The sequence below is a fragment of the Dipodomys spectabilis genome, unplaced genomic scaffold, assembly GCF_019054845.1.
Source record: "Dipodomys spectabilis isolate Male_0828 unplaced genomic scaffold, ASM1905484v1 ptg000095l, whole genome shotgun sequence".
Classification (NCBI taxonomy): Eukaryota; Metazoa; Chordata; class Mammalia; order Rodentia; family Heteromyidae; genus Dipodomys; species Dipodomys spectabilis.
Genome location: NW_024870772.1, coordinates 35160259 through 35177799, shown reverse-complemented (window position 1 = coordinate 35177799; position 17541 = coordinate 35160259). Strand labels below are relative to the sequence as shown.

Below are 17541 nucleotides of genomic sequence, written 5' to 3'. Positions count from 1 at the left end.
ATGATCCTCTTGCCTGAGTCTTACAAGTGCTCTGGGATTGCAGAATGCATCATCAGGCTTGCTTTGAAAACTTTTTCTTTATATCTCTAACTGATCTTTTGTCTGGGTTCTTCTTCCAATATTTTATCCTCTACAACTTGGGCAGTTGAAGCTCAGTGCTTGGCATGTTCCATGTTATTTCTCTCCTTCCATCTGTCCAGTGATTGTACTGGTTGGCTCACTACATGGCTTTCAATGTATTTCCTCAGCAAAAGACTCAAACCTCAACTTACATTGGATGGCTTTATAAAAAGATATTAGGATGTGATGTTGCATTTATAGTGTGGAAATATGACATTTTCAAACAATGACTGGACAACAGATGTCTGATTTAGTGGATGTCCCAAGAGCCATGAAAAAATGGAAGAGACTTTCTGAAATGAAAAACATTAATGTCAATCTGAAACGGACTCTCAATGAGCAGACCCGGGGACTCCCACTGAGCAGACCTAGTCTTACCTAAGAAGACAGCATGAAGTAGTAATGGAAGATGAAGAGCCCAATCTTCTCTCACACTGTGATCCACCACCATCTCCGTCATAAAAATCACAGCGATGTTGCACCTAGTGAGCAACATGACAGAATTAACGTAACTTCTGAAGAGAGCAGAAAAATACCAATCGATCACGAAGTCATTGTGAATGGCAACTATTAAGGCTTGGTGAGGAATTATGGTCAAACTTTTATTCCAAAGAAACAGAGTTAACTTGTTTCAAAGTTCCGAGTCCCATCACAAGAGGAAAACATCTGTTTAGCTCATTTCATCACAGTGTGCTAGTCACAAAACAATAGGAGCTAAAGAATGAGGAGGAATTGAAGACAAGTTCCTCTTGAATATTGGTGCACTGTCTAAAGTTTGTTATAGACTACACACCTTAGAAGTGGTGCTGTAGCTCAAGTGGTAGAGCACTAGCCTTGAGCTAAAGAGCTGAGGGACAGTGCTCAGGCCCAAAGTTCAAGCCCCATGACCAACAACAACAACAACAACAACAACAACAAAAAGAATACACATTTATCAAGGTCACGCTAAGGAGACATTCAAAGGGCCACAGGCAGCTTAGCATAAAGATTGCTATTTAACAGAATTTTGCTAATGTACTAGGAGCTGGTGGCTCATGCCTGCAATTCTAGCTACTCAGACAGCAAAGATTTGAGGATTGTGATTTGAAGCCAGCCTGAAGGCGGGTAAAAAAGTCTTTTAGACCCTTGATCTCCATTTAACTAGCAAAAAGCTGGAAGTGAAGCAGTGGCTCAAGTGGTAGGGAGAGGTAGGCTCAAGTCTTGGAGAAATAAAACCACATGAGAACATGAGGCCCTGGGTTTAAGCCTTAGTACTGGCAGGCAGGCAGGCAGGCAGGCAGGCACATATACTCTCTCTCTCATCTAATTTGGTGGGATCTCTATATGTTTCTCTCTTCTCATAGGGAGAGAGGTCTCACAAAGCTACGTGGTTGTCTCTTTCCACTCAAACATGCTGCTCACCTGTGCAGTGGCCCCCGTGGAGTGATGGTTTCTGGGAGATAGTCAACCAATGGGGCCCAGCACCCTCCAGTGCATGGCATGGGTAAGGGCTGTGGCTGTTTGGTCTCTGTGATAGTCAATAACCAGCCAGTATAGGGAGAGATTGGATCATCTGTAGGGCCAGAAAGACAAGTGTGCTTTATTTCCTGGGAGAGAAGACGTGTGTTTTCTCTACTTCGTGTTTTTAGGAAGGATCTTACAAATGCAAGCTTGTTAAAATAACTTTCTAATCACCCGATTTGGTGCATATGAATGACAGGATCAAATAAGTCAGAATCATTAGACAGTTACTTGATTAGTTGTTTGAAAATGAATGGTTACCTACTAGACGGCAATACAAGTTGAATGTTAAAGTCATGTGAAATGTGAAATCACGTGGGTTCCCCTTCCAATAGTAAAATGCAGTTCTATATTTACAGTTTGTTCTGGGCAAGAGCTTGCGTCACCCCCTCACATTCCACAGCCAACTCTCATGAGAAAACTACAGTAATAGCTGGGCACCAGTGGCTCACACCTGTAATCCTAGCTACTCAGGAGGCTGAGATCTGAGGATCACAGTTCTAAGTTACACCAGGCAGAAAAAGTCCATGAGACTCTTATCTGTAATTAACCAGCAAAAAAGGCAGAAGTGTTGGAATAGCTCAAGACATAGAGCTGTAGCCTTGAGAGAGAAGGCCAAATGAGAGTGCAAGGTACTGTTTAAACCCCAGCACCAGCACAAAAACTAAAAAAAAAAAACAAAAATGAAACAAAACCTAATGACATTAGGGACTGAGTACTCTGTCAGACAGGCACTGTTCTACGCACTATACCCATGAAGAGTTCAAAATTGCCTCTGTCTGCCTGAGCTCTATCCCTGAGCTGCTCTGTGCTCAAGGCTAGTGCTCTACCACTTGAGCATAGCGCCTCTTCCAGCCTTTTCTGTTCATGTGGTGCTGAGGCATCGAACCCAGAGCTTCATGTATACTAGGCAAGCACTCTACCACTAGGCCACATTTGCAGCAAAAAATTAGTCTTTTTTTTTCTTTTTTTTTGTCTGTTGTGAGGCTTGAACTCAGGGTGTGGGTGCTGTCTGCGTGCTCTTTTGCTCAAGACTAGCACTCTACCACTTTGAGCCACAGTGCCACTTCTGGTTTTCTGGTGGTTTCCTCTGTGTTGGTTTTGAACTGCAATCCTCAAATCTCAGCCTCCTGAGTAGCCAGGATCACAGGCATAAATCACCAGCACCTGACTTGCCTGTTTTATTGAGGGGAAACTGAGACTAATTATTATTAACAGATTCAGTGTTCTACCTCCACAATAAATCCGGCATCTGGTACTTGTCCCTATCCCCATCAGTAAGACTCCCTCCTCTCTCAATAGCTCCTTCCTGTCACCTTGCTTCCACCTTTGACCCTGCCCACACTCTGTGCTCTAGAATCACTCCTTTAGTTACATCCCTTTCTTTTCTCCAGTCTCTGGAGTGGATCCACTGGATCCGTTTTAAAGGAACTAGCTACTCTTTAATAAGACTTGAAAAGGAAGAAGAGAGAGGGGAAAAAGGAGAGGGTAGAATACGAAAGACTTTTTTAAAAGTGAGATTCGTATGTCTGGGTTTTAGTGATGTCCTTAGGATATATATGCAGTCAGCAAAAATATGCCAAGAAAGATTATGATAGTGTAAGGTTGGTTTTCTGCAATTACCATTCAGCTGATACCCAGCTTAACTAGACATGTCCTTAAAATCATCCATATTAGCTCAGGGCCTTGGAAAATAATCTAGATGTCTAAACTAGTTCTGAAGAAAAGCTTGCATACTATTGGTAGAATGCTATTTCATAAACGTTGGTCTAACTTACTTTGCTTGTCCTCCCAGGAGAGTGTCTATAATGTGTATTTGTAAAATGCAGTTTTGAGGCTACACATACTCCATCCTTTTGGATAAACCCAGATTATGAAGCACTGGGTTGATAGATCTCTTCTGACACCTTCTTGATCCTTTCTCCCTCTGAAGATCCCCCCAGAAATCCAGGAATGAAGCAATCTACTCTTAACGCTCACTCAGCTTGCTGGCTCACAGATGACCCACATGGTCCATGCCTCCAGTCCAACATTTTTTGCCAGTCCTGAGGTTTTAACTCAGGGCCTGGGCACTGTCCCTGAGCTTCTTTTGCTCAAGGCAAGCACTCTACCACTCTAGCCACAATGCGACTTCTGACTTTTTCTGATGTGGTACTGAGGAATTGAACCCAGGGCTTCATACATGCTAGGGAAGTACTCTACTACTATGTCACATTGCCAATCTCAGTATTTTTTATGTGTGTGCTGGTACTGAGGCTTGAACTCAGAGCCTTGCATTTTCGGTTGACTTTTTTGCTCACAGCTGGTGCTTCCCCACTTGAGCCATGCTCCCACTACGTCTGGATTTTTGTTAGTTAACTGTAGATAAGAATCTTGAGGGCTGGGAAGGTGGCTCAGTGGTAGAGTGCTTGCCTTGCATGCATGAGGCCCTGGGTTCGATTCCTCAGCACCACATAAGCAGACAAAAGCCAGAAGTGGTGCTGTGGCTCAAGTGGTAGAGGGCTAGCCTTGAGCTGAAGAGCTGAGGGACAGCGCCCAGGCCCAGAGTTCAAGGCCCATGACTGGCCAAAAAAAAAAAAAGAATCTTGAGGCTTTGTCTGCCTGGGCTGGCCTCAAAACTCAGTCTTCCAGGTCTCAGTCTCCTAAGTAGATATGAGTTATAGATATGAGCCACCTGTGCCTAACACAGATACTTCTATTACATTATTTTTTTTGTTCCTAGTCAGTATGAAGGTCTTCTATAATGACATAATTAATGCATCATTTTCTTGTAATTATCTTCTCAAATTCTCTACTTTCACAAATTAAAGAATTTGAGGCTTCAATGCCAGAGGACTCTAAAGGTTACTTTGTTTTTTGAGGTGTTGAACTCAAGGCCTTATGCTTACTAGGCAGGTACTCTACCATTTGAGCCTGCCACCTTCAGCTCCTTGCCACTTATTTATTTTTTTAGGCAGGGCAAGAATAGTTAAATATGTAATAATTCATACCTTACATTTAGTTAAGTATAAATATTTGAGCTGGGCTCATGCCTGTAATCCTAGCTACTTAGGAGGCTAAGATCTGAGGATAGCAGTTTGAAGCCAGCCCGGGCAAGAAAATCCACGAGACTCTAATCTCCAGTTAATCACAGAAAAAAGCTCTAAGTGGTGCCGTAGCTCAAGTGGTAGAGTGCTAGACTTGAGCAAAAGGAGCTTAGGGACAGTGCCCAGGACCAGAGTTCAAGCCCCAGGACCAGCAATTTAAAAAAAAAAGATAATTTATACATAAAACTGCTCTCAAAACACAAAACTAACAAATGTTTTAGTTGCACTGTTTAGCTTCTCGTAATTCCCAAGGGTTAACTTTTCTTAGATTGCGATCAACTGTTCCCTAGAGCACTGTTTAGTTTATGTCCTAATAAATTCAAACCTTTAAAAGTCCCGTCACCTAATGCATAAATATATAAAAAATCGATTCCCCTTTTCAGACCCTCTATTTTCAGGGCTGGCCTGGACTGCAGTGTTCCTACTTGTGCTTCCCCTGTAGCTGGGATGAGGGGGTGTGCTACTGAACCCCACCATTCATTGGTTAACGTGGAGTCCTGAGAACTTTTTTTTTCTCCTGAGCTGGTCTGGAACTGTGATTCTCCCATGTTCCCCTCTCAAGTAGCCAAGATTACAGGCTTGAGCCACCATACCCGACTAAAGATGTTTTTTCAAAATGTTTGGTATTTCCAAATATGGTATTTCTACCCAAGTCTATGTCCTGTATGCAGAACACCAAGGTACACTTTAAGGAAGCAACTGGCCAAAGAACAGCAGTTTTCCTCTGTGTCATCCTCACCACCACAGCCTGGCAGACATTGTCACACCACACCAGACATCCTGGGGGAAATCAGTACTAGGCAGTTTAACATCTTCACAATTCAATTTTCATGTCCCTACATTTTGGGTAACTATTGCCATAGAAACCAGATTTCTTTGGAACCAACAACTTTCTATTTCTCAAGTGCAACCCGTCATTCATCTGTAAAATTTGGTCCTTTCTTCAGTTTTTGGCAAAGAAAAGAGATAAATACACATGGCTTTTTACTTCCCATTGATGAGTTCCAGTACACAGTTTTGCTTGTATTTTTTTGGCAGCACTGGAGTCTGAACTTATTTGGCAGCCCCTCTACCACTTGAGTCATACAGTCCTAGCACAATTTTTTAGGGACAGGAGAAATGGAACCTATGAGAATGACAATCATATATGGATATTTAAACATTCCTTCTATAAGAATTTCAGAGAACCAAGAATACCATTAGGAGGGAGAGCAGGGCATCTAAAATGTGGTGTCACAGGAAGAACTCTGCTCTGATCTGACACAGCAAACTTCCCATAAAAACAGAACAATTGAAACTGGTTACAAGTGGCTCACACCTATAATCCTAAAAACTCACGAGGCTGTAAGCTGGAGGATTGCTGTTTGAAGAAAAACCTGCGAGACTCCATCTCCAGTTAAACAGTAAAATGCCAGACTGGAGGCATGACTCAAGTGGTAGAGCACCAGCCATAAGCAAGAGAAACAAGCTTGAATTCAAGGCTCTGAATACACAAAAATATTTAAAAGGCAACCACAGAGACCTTGCACACTGACATACAAAATGACTCCAACTCAAAATATATTCATACTTAACAGTTTTTACCAAAATAAATCCCACCAGATAGTTTACTGGTTTCACTAGCATACTGGGAGTGTTCTTTAGTTCCAGAATTTCTGTAACTTGTGACCAATTAGCCCTCTACCCAGGCTCTATATTGACAGTTGTCTAGATTTTACACAAAATCAATAAAGGGGGTTTGGGGCATGGCTAAAAGTTGAGAGTTGAACTGCAATGATTTTTTTCCAGTGGGACAATTTCTTATTCGTCTTTCCCCAACTCTGAATCACCATAGAAAGTGCCACAAATATAAAATATGAGATTATATAACAGTTAACTTTTGATTTGCATTCTTTGGTTTGCTTATTTATTAATTGTCAGTACCGGGGCTTGAGCTCAAGGACTCCTTTTCTCTCTAGGCTCTCTTGTGCACAGCTGGTGCTCTACTGCTTAAACCAAGCTTCTAGCCTTCCTTTGTACTGGATAACTTGGAGATGGAATCTCATGAACTTTTTTTCTGTCGCTGGCTTTGGACCTTGGCTCTGGCCTCCTGAGTAACTAGGATTATAGTTATGAACCACCTGTGATTGATGCTTTTTCTTTTTTTACATTTAAGATGCCATGTGTTGTCTTATCCTCTCCCCCCCCCCCCCCCCATGGTGCCTCCCACATGAGCAGCTGCTTCAACATGAAGCTGAACATCTCCTTCCCAGCCTCTGGCTGTCAGAAACTCATTGAAGTAGATGATGAACGCAAACTCTGTACTTTCTATGAGAAGCCTATGGCCACAGAAGTTGCCTCTGATGCTCAGGGTGAAGAATGGAAGGGTTATGTGGTCCGAATCAGTGGTGGGAACGACGAACAAGGTTTTCCCATGAAGGAGGTGTTTTGACTTATGGCTGAGTTCACTTGCTACTGAGCAAGGGACAAAGAAAAAAACGCGAATCTGTTGGGGGTTGCATTGTGGATGCCAATCTGAGTGTTCTCAACTTGGTTATTGTAAAAAAAAAAAAAAAAAAAAGGAGAAAAATATATTCCTGGACTGACAGATACTACTGTACCCCACCATCTGGACCCAAATGGGCTAGCAGAATCTGCAATCTCTCTAAAGAAGATGATGTCTGCCAATATGTTGTTTGAAAAAACCCATGACCAACACACCCAAGGTTCAGCATCTTGTGACTCCATATGTCCTGCAACACAAACGCCACTTTATTGCTCTGAAGAAACAACGCACTAAGAAAAATGAGGAGGAAGCTGCAGAATATGCAAGCTTTTGGCTAAGAAAATGAAGGAAGCCAAAGAAAAACAGCAGGAACAGATTGCCAAGAGATGAAGGCTGTCCTCTCTGAGAGCTTCTACTTCTAAGTCTGAGTCCAGTCAAAAATAAGAGTCTATAAATAACAAATGAATAAGACCTTAATTGTCAAAAACAGAGATGCCACGTGCACTTCAGAGGTGAATAATGCCTTAATGATTTGATTTGTAAACCCTTTGTAGCAATCAGACTAAGAATCAAAATAATGCGTTTCTCCTTCTCCATGCACATGCATTCCCTCTGAAAGCCCAGAACCTGTTGCTACTTACTTTTGTCCTCATCGTATGATCCTCCTGAGCTGTTGCTGTATCGTGACTCAAGGCGCGTGTGTGCTCGGATGACATTGCTAAACCTTCAAACACGAGAAACAACAGTCACACAACAGGAATGTGGAGGTATACACGCAGCTGCTCACAGGCAGTACTGTTAGTGGGTGATTGTTTGGCAGCTAGTTCAAAGGGCGATGCTTTCTTGAAAGAGTATTGTAACAATTATCCCCCACACTGGCAAAAGGATAAACCTTGAAAAGACAGTAATATTAAGGCTAACATCAGTTTAATTGAACTAGAAAATTAGGACATTTGCTTTGGAAAGAAAATATGCATGATGCTCAATAATAGTATTCTTTTATTCATAGCACATGGCACATGGCCAATAAACATTTGCTGAATGAACAAATAATGGATAGAGTTGGAAATGGACAAAATAAGTTTGTGTGTGTGTGTGTGTAATATGTCTTGAACTCAAAACCTTGTGCTCTCATTTGACTTTTTCACTCAAGGTTGGTGTCTTACCACTTGAGCCACAGCTTTACTTGCTGCTTTCTACTGATTAATTGGAGATAACAGTCTCAAGGACTTTCTTGGCCAGGTTGGCTTTGAACCACAGTCCTCACATCTTCTAGGAACAAACTACCAGTGCCTGACTCAAGATAATTTTATAACACGTCTTAGACTATGTCCAGTTTGTGGTTAAATTAAAATTGTCTGAGAACTTTCAGGAGAAGCCACTAGGTGGAGCGTAACAGAATAAATCACATGATTGAAGTGACTTGTGTTTGTCTCCCTTGTGGCATATGGTATAGTAACTCCTCCTGCATCATTCCATTTCATCTCCTAAAGTTTGAGTTAAATATTATTTTACTCAAGGCTGAGGAAGATTAAACAACTTGACCAGTGATAACATGTTATTCGCCCAAGACCTGCACGGTGGGACAAAGGGTGTGGTTCAGGGGATATGTGCTTGTTTATTTTTATTTTTGTGGTGCTAGGGATGGAATCCAGGGCCTCACATATGCCCGGCATCCATCCTACCATTGAGCTATCCCATGCACAGTATACATATACAGGTATTTATTTTATATAAAATATTTTATATAATCAATCCACTTAATGTATGTAGCCACGTCAAAGAACTAAAATGATCAGAAACCTTCCCAGGTGCCAGTGGCTAATGCTTATAATCCTAGCTATTCAGGAGGGCTGAGATATAAAGATCATGGTTCAAAGCCAGCCAGAGCAGACAATTCTTATAAACTCTTATTTTCAATTAATCAGAAAAAAGCCAGAAGCAGAAGTAAAGCAGAGTACCAATCCTTGAGAGCTTGAGGTCCTAGGCTTAAGACCAGTACTAACACACAGATATGCACAAACACAGACACAGACAGACAGATACACACACACACACACACACACACACACACACACACACAAATATGAGAAAACAGATGTGTCCTTCTAAATTCTTGTTGGGTGTTCTGTCAGTGTTTAACAGACCAGCACCTTATTGGGAGATGCAGATGTAGCTGTCCTCATGAGGATTTGTAGAAAAAGGCTTCAGGAAAATGTATTGGACATGTACCTCTTTGATGCTACCTTGTCCTGCACTTATGATCTTACAATACAACATCAGTAGTGAACTATAGAAGTGTAATCAGCTATAATGGTGTGGGGGTGGGGGGGGGGAGGGAGACTGGGACTGGGGCTTAAAGCTATACCTGGGTTTTCTTCCTTAGCTTTTTTGCTCAAGACTACTGCACTACAAATTTAGACACAACTCTGCTTCTGGCTTTTTGGTGGTTAATTGGAGTCTCAAGGACTTTGCTGTCCAAGCAGGCTTCAAATTTGGATTCTTAGATCTCAGCCTCCTGAGTAGCTATGATTACATGTGTGAGCCACTGGCACAGGCTGGCTTTGGTTATGTTTGCTTCCTGGATGTTTATGAAAGCCTACTTTTCTGCTGCAGACACTGCTGCATATCCAGTGCGTACAAATATTCCTCAGTGTCGTATCATTTGGGGTTATGACTTTGTGAATGCATATAACAGAATATTTGGGTCATCTGCTTAATTTCTTATAACTCAGACCACACAGTGGTCTGATTCTGAGATTAGAAAAGCAATATACCCATTACCCTCCGGAGACGTTTCTTAATCATATTCTTCTGATAAAGTAATGTTATAAACAGTGCACGCTAAGCCCAGACATTCAGAAAGGGAGGAAAGCAGATTGGGGAAAGAACTCCACATCTGGAGATTGGCAGGAGGGGAGAGCTCCATCACCCCTGTGGTTACCCATGCACTGGAGGCAAGGAGGCAGGAACTAGAAAGCAGATGGCCATTCTTCCCTTTCCCTTTTGGGATCCATGTAAAGAGACTGTAAGAAAAAGCTAATCCCACATCAAGGCAATTACTCTAAGAAATCATTCAGTAATGAGATGTAACCATTTCACATGTCAATTTCCCTTTAATTCAAAATGGTCTGTGCCAATCACAGAAAAAGGAATGACATATATATGTATGTTTTATGTATACTATATATGTATATATGTATATATATCTCCAGGTTAATTCTGGAAGTTGGACTCAGAGCCTTGTTCTCTTGTTTGGCTTTGACAGGCCTTTATTACTTTAGACACCCTTTCACTTCTGCCTTTTTGCTGGTTACGTGGAGATAAGAGTCTCTTGAATTTGTCTACACAGGCTGCCTTTGAATCAGGATCCTCAGATCTCAGCCTCCTGAGTAGCTAGGATCACATATGTGAGTCTGTGATGTACAGGATACAGGGGGAAAGCCTGCCTATGTTGCTAAGAATAAAGAAAGATTTTGGTGTGTGTGGGAAATGTAGGAAATACCATAAACTTGTATCTGTTCCTCGTTTGTAGAGGCTAACTGCTGAAAGTCATTCTGAATAGTGAATGCACACCCACCTTTCGTCAGATTCTTTCAGAATCTTGCTCTCCTCAGCATCTGGGAAACTGTCCTGGCCGGCGACCACTGTGTTGCTGCTGGAGGTCGTCCCTGAGGAGCGGATTAGAGAAAAATGCACGGGAGAGGTCAAGCTCAAGCCTCAAGTTGTTTTAGGAGAGGATTTCCTGTCAAAGCCCATGTTTGAGAGTCTTTACATCTTCTGTACAATCTCAAACATTCTAAACAATCTTACAAGTCTACAGCACTGAAACAGGAGAATTTTAGTCATCTGTGATGGCCATACTAAGTTCCTTAACTCCCTTGTAAAAGGTGAAGCTACAACATCTTACATGCTTTTCTCTCTTTCTCTCTCTGTGTGTGTGTGTGTGTGTGTGTGTGTGTGTGTGTGTGTGTGTGTGAACTAAAGGCTTTGAGCATTTTCTTGCTTATTAGCTTTTTCTGCTCAAGGCTGACACTCTACCGCTTGAGCCACATCTCCACTTCTAACTTTTTGCTGGTTCACTAGAGATAAGAGTTGAATTGACTTTTCTGCCTTGGGTTGGCATCAAATTAGGATCCTCATCTCAGCCTCCTGAGTAGCTAGCATTACAGGCTTGAACTTAAACTAGTGGCCAGTCTTACTGTTGGGTTTACCTCATCACATTCCTTCCTTTCTCTCTTCTCCCTTTCTTTTCCCTCTTTCTCTCTTCCCACTTCTCCTTTACTCTCCTCTATTCCTCTCCCCTCCCTTTCTCTCTTCTTTCCTCTCCTCCTCTCCCTTATTTTTCTTCCCTCATCTCTTAGCATTCCTTCCCTCTTCCGTACTTCCTCTCCATCCCTCCTTTTTTCCCTTCTTCTCTGATCTCCTCCTTCCTTTCCTTCCCTTTCCCCTTCCCTCTCCTCCTCTTCCCTGTCCTCCTTTTTCCTCCCCCCCCCTTCCTTTCATCTCCATTCTCCTTCCCTCCCCTCCTTCCTTCCCTTCTAAAGTAAAAGAAGTCCATGGCATGGGAGCTACACTTTGTTGCTTTTTTTGTTTCTTGGTTCTTTCACTGATTCTTTGTCATCCTTACAAAGTCATTCCATTAATCTAATAATGTCAGAAGAGTCTGAGGCAGCATCTCTCAAAGCCATCTTTTTTGTTGTTGTTGTTGGTTGTGGGGCTTGAACTCTGGACTTGGGTGCTGTCCTTGAGCTCTTCAGCCCAAGGCTAGCCCTCTACCATGTGAGCCACAGAACCACTTGCTGTTTTCTGGTGGTTAATTGGAGATAAGAGTTTGACGGACTTTCCAGTCGGGGCTGTCAAAGCCATCTTTTAAGTGCATGGATCCACAGCAATAAGAAAAAAGCAACAGACACATAGTTTTCAGCGTTCTATTCTGTACCGGAAGCGGCTGCGGAGGTCTTGCTGCTGGCGGTGAAGCGGTAGAAGGGCGGGTTGTCACAGTGCTGGACGATGGGGTTCACTGGCTCTGTCTGCTGCAGCTCGAAGAGAAGCTCCTCCATGGTCTGAATGGTGTTGTTACGGCACAAGTATATCGCCACCTTCTTAATCTGGGAAGAAAACAAACAGGGATACTCTCCAGAGCCTTGTCCTGCTGGGCTGGAAGCCGGGACTTTAGAAAACATGTCATCTTCCTGGGTCATCCCGGTCAGACATGCCTTCCCATTTTTCTAATGGTTTAATTGTAGAAAGTTACCCCTGAGGCACATTGATTCCAACTAACCCAAAAGCCTGTCATGAAAGGATGGGTCTTAGCTGGGCATGATGGATCATGCCTATAATCCCAGGACTCCAGGGCTGAGGTAAGAGGATTGTAAGATTGAAGTCAACCTGAGAGACAGAGCCAGACACTGTCTAAAAACAAAAACAAAAACACAATGGAGGGACAAAGGGTGAAAATGCAACAATGGTACTCACTGTACACTATGTTGAAAATGAACGGTGCAATTTATGGGCGAGAATGGGAGGGAAAAAGTGGGAGAGAGCTAGTGAAAAAAGAAATGTGCTCATTACCTGGCTTCTGTAACCGCAACCCCTCTGTATACACCTTTATGATAACAATACAAATTAACAACAAACATGTCTTGTTTTCAGAAAGAATTTTACTGATAAGAACCCTGAGATAAACCTTGCTAGCTGCTTTTGTTTAAAAAGGAACCTATTGCCTTTCTTTCTTCTTCTCCATTAGAAATGAGACATAGCTATTTAAGAAAAACATTGTGCTGGTCCTAGGGCTTAGACTCAGGGCAGTGTTCCGTCCCTGACTTTTTCACTCAAGGCTGGTGCTCTACCACTTGAGCCATAGCTCCACTTCCAGCTTTTCTGGTGGTTAACTGGAGATAAGAACCTCATGAACTTTCTTGCAAGGGTGTTTGAACCTGATCCTCAGATCTCAGCCTGCTGAGTAGCTAGGATTGTAGGCATGAGCTACTGGCACCCAGTTTATTTTAAAAATTCAAAAAATTAAAAATAATTGGATTATTGTTCTTGATGGCTCAACATGAGCTGTGTGTTGGGATAGGTCTTATGTGGCTCAAAGCACCCACAAAAACAGCCACATAGAAATACCGAGTGAGTTTGCACCTTTAAAATGCTGTTATTCTCATGATTTTATATCTTTAAATATAATGTCTCTGCTTAGTTCTTCCCTTTATATATTAATTTTTTTTGTGCTTGTCCTGAGGCTTGATTGAACTCAGGGCATGGGCACTGTCCCTGAGCTTCTTTTGCTCAAGGCTAGCACTCTACCACTTGGGACACACTACTACTTCTGGCTTTTTCTGTTTATGTGGTACTGAGTAATTGAACCCAGGGCGTCATACATGCTAGGCAAGCACTCTACCACTATGTCACATTGTCGGTCCTGTCCCTTAGCTTTTGTGTTCCAGGCTATTACTCTACCACTTGAGCCAAAGCTCTCCTTCTACCTTTTTGGTGGATTCTCTGTATTTTTTGTTCTGTTTTAAAAACATCAAGAAGTAAACCAGACACTTTTGGGGCATTGGTATAAGGGTTTGAATTCAGGGCCTCTCCCCTCATTCAGTTTGTTTTCTTAATCTATACCTCCAGCCTGGTATTTTGCTGGTTAACTGGTGATGGAGTCATTTTTCTGCCTAGGTTGGTCTCTAAATGTGATCCTCCAGATCTCAGTCTTCTGAATAGCTAGAATTACAGTCATGTAGCACCATAATGCAGCTCAGACACATTTTTATTAGCAATAATGTGATATTTCCCCTGGTATTTATTATATATTGGCACTAATGTTTACTCACCCCATCTGAGTAGGTTCCTATACTTCATAGTATATTGGAAGAAGACAAAAGTTGTTACAAGCATCCATAGTTTAGTCTTGCAGATAGAGGGAACCTTTTATTTTTATTGTATATATGTATGTATGTATGTATGTATGTATGTATGCATACATGCATGCAAAAATGTCCTGGGGCTTGAACTCAGAATGTGGATACTATCCCTGAGCTTTTTTTGCTAAAGACTACCACTCTGAGCCACAGCACCATTTCCCGTTTTCTGGTGATTCATGGGAAATAACTCTCATGGACTTTCCTGCCCAAACTGGCTTTGAACCACAAACCTCAGATCTGAGGCTCCTGAGTAGCAAGGATTACAGGTGTGAGCCACTCACATAGGGTAGGAGGACGGTGTCACTGCTAACCCCACACAGGCTGATCAGGAACTGCAGGGTGATCCTTAGGTTGTTGCTCCATTTCTCATTGTTGGCTAATGCATTCCACGCATTTTCCATTTCTGGTCCAGGAACTTCATCTCCATACTAAAACAAGCAAACAGAAATGAAACTGGGCTCCCATGATACGCATGAAGGGCGCAATGATGCAAAAGCTGTCTGAGGGAGAGCACTTTTGGAGCTTGTGGCCATCTCCAAATTACAAGAAGGGGATAATGTGGTCATTTATTAGACATGTGCCATTTTTCAGGGGATAACGAGGTGACATGCACATCAATACCCATGCATGTTTTTTTTAATGTTAGGCTTATTATCTTCTATTTTTCCACTTGTGATTAAAATACATATAGCATCAAGTTTGCATTCATCAAATTATTTTATCCCCCCTGGAGGTCCTGGGGATTGAAGCAAGTCTGGGATTGAACCCAGGGACTCTGTGTATACTAGGTAAATGCTCAGCCATGGAGCTTCATTTCCCACTCTTACCATAACTGTGTGTGTGTGTGTGTGTGTGAGCATGCGTACGCATGCGTGCGCATATTACTTGGGCTTCACATTTGCTTAGCAGGCTGTCTACTATTTAAGCCAACCTCCAGCCCTCATCATAACCCTTTCAAAGTTAAGATTTAGTAATAGCAAATCTGGTGCTGGTGGCTCACACCTCTAATCCAAGCTATTCAGGAGTTTGAGATCTGAGGATCACAGTTAGAAAGCTAGCCCAGGCAGAAAAGTCCATATAACTCCTACTACCAATATTGAAACAAAATACCAGAAGTGGAGCTGTGGCTCAAGTGGTAAAGGACCAACTGTGAATGAGAAAGCTAAGACAGGCTGTGAGTTTGAGTTCTAGTACGAACACACACACACACACACACACACACACACACACACACACACACATTTACTATTTGTACACTGCTGTGCAGCCATCCGTCTATGCCTATCCGTGTGACTTTGTGATAAACACCATTGTCCCTGGGTTTGCAACATGGATTCAGTCCCAGTGTTTTTCTGCTGATGGAGCGGTGCTTGTCATGGTTACCTTGGCTGTCATGTACATGAGGTTATTCAGGACCAGTGACGTGGCTTCTGGAGAGCCCCAGCCACTGCCCTTCAGTCCATGAGAGGCTGTTACGTCTCCTTCCCGGTCCTTCACTTCATCCTCTGGGCTGTTAGGGCTTGAGCCAGGGAGGAGGAGCCTGCTGTCCACCAGTTCGATGTTGTGTAGCCAGGGTAGCAGGTAGGTGAGCATGATCTGACGCCCATTTGGATGTGTGGTGGGGAATCGCTGGCTCACCTCTAAAGAGAATGGCAGCAACAGAGAGTCATAGGTTGTTATTTGATCAAAAGAAAATAACAATCCTGGCACTGGTGGCTCATGCTGGTAATCCTAGCTACTCAGGAGGCTGAGATGGGAGGTTTGTGGTTTGAAGCCAGCCCAGTCAGAAAAGCTCATGGGATTTGTATTTCCAAATGGTCCTCAGATCTCAGCCTCCTGAGTAGCTAGGATTACACTCATGAGCCACCAGCAGGCTCAGCTATTAGTTTACTTTTATAAAAAGGCTTTCTTACGTCTCTCTCTATTGTTTCAGATACTATGTGACTAATTCTGGCTCAGATATACAGTAAGGGCCATCCATCAGAGGCAGATTTTCAATAAGATCTTTAGGAAGGTTAGAGTCAGGAGGAGGAGGAAGGAAATCAGTCCCAGCAGAGGACTATGCAGTCATATATAGAAGCAAGGATTACAAGAGGGCCTGGTCAGATGGGACTGGAGTAGAGGGTTTGTGGATGAAAAGAATAAGAAAAGAAGGACTTTAAAAATAAATTCAGAAGTTCCAATCTTATAACACTGGCTTTGGAGAAAGAACTACATTTAATTTTGGCTTAATTACTTTCTGTCTTGTCTTGAACAAATTATTTAACAACTCTAAGCATCAGTTTCTCATTTGTAAACTAGGGATGATACTAGTGTTGGTATTGGTGACAATGGTGGTGGTGGTAGTGGTGATATAGCATGTTGTTGGTAATGGTAGAAATACAGTGGTACTGATAATGGTATTAGTGATGATGGTGGTGGTAGTGGTGATAGTAGTGACAATGGTGGTAATAGTGATAATGGTGATGGTGTTAGTGCTGAGATTAATGGTGATATTGGTAATGGTGGGGATGGTGGTAGTCCTTGTGGTAAGGACCATGGTGATAATGGTGGAAATGGTGATGTGGTAATGGTGTTGGTGATGATGTTGGTAGTGGTGGTGATGGTGGTGTTGATAGTAATAATGGTGGTGGTGGATTGTAGTAACTGCATGCTAAGACTAGGTCAACACCTTGCTTAATTAGCTCATTGTCATCCTTAATCCCTCTGTGGTGGTTCTCATTATTATAGATAAGGAAATAGAATTTAGAGTTTCTGTGATCTGCTCAAGGCTAAACAGCTAGTGAAATGCAGGGTGAGGGGGGGCAGGCTCTGTGTGTAACCCTTAAACCACATGGAAGTTGAAAAGAGTAGATGAGAAATAGCATACACATAAAGGGTTTAGACAGGAGTCTGGTATGTGTCAAAAAGCTTATTAAGTGGAAGCTATTATGGTTAAAAAATATTTTAGGGCAATGGGGCAGGGAAGTATTTATAGAGAGACACTGTATCAACTTGGGTTAGCATACAGGCTGAATTGCAATGTAGAGGATGGGTTGGGTCAGGGGTACAGAGATAGGGAAATGAAGAGACTACAATCTGCCTTTCAGTAAGGGAATACACATGCTAGGGAAAGAATTTAACTAACAAAAGTTACTCATGAAGATTGTTTTAAAAATGGGCCAAGAATTCCATTGTAGGCAACATATAAGCTGCAAAACATCATCACCACCATAACAACCATCACCGAACAATTCCCTGCTATTATATAAGCCAGCATAGACATTCTAAGTTATACTGCCATATTTAATCCCTTTGAGCAATTAAAATGTAAATATACAATGTAAATATAATGTATATTTGTGTGAATCTAGCCATCTTTGTATTTGTTGTATGTGTAACCTTAGAGTAACATAATCAATTTTTAATTGACATTTAAAATACAACT

The 17541-nt window shown here is 42.2% G+C and overlaps 1 protein-coding gene and 1 pseudogene across 2 annotated transcripts in view; one reads left to right on the top strand and one right to left on the bottom strand.

The window, feature by feature from the left end:
* Fry (FRY microtubule binding protein) overlaps positions 1-17541 on the bottom strand; it is a 365147-nt gene that overhangs the window by 80673 nt on the left and 266933 nt on the right. For both annotated transcript variants that reach the window (XM_042685416.1, XM_042685417.1), the window contains exons 32-38: positions 15498-15754; positions 14396-14542; positions 12134-12302; positions 10772-10862; positions 7833-7915; positions 1522-1672; positions 499-602 (exon numbers count right to left, since the gene is read on the bottom strand). In XM_042685416.1, the coding sequence (XP_042541350.1) occupies positions 499-602; positions 1522-1672; positions 7833-7915; positions 10772-10862; positions 12134-12302; positions 14396-14542; positions 15498-15754 (1002 nt within the window). The remainder of the gene's footprint in view (positions 1-498; positions 603-1521; positions 1673-7832; positions 7916-10771; positions 10863-12133; positions 12303-14395; positions 14543-15497; positions 15755-17541) is intronic.
* LOC122112568 lies at positions 6906-7668 on the top strand (annotated as a pseudogene).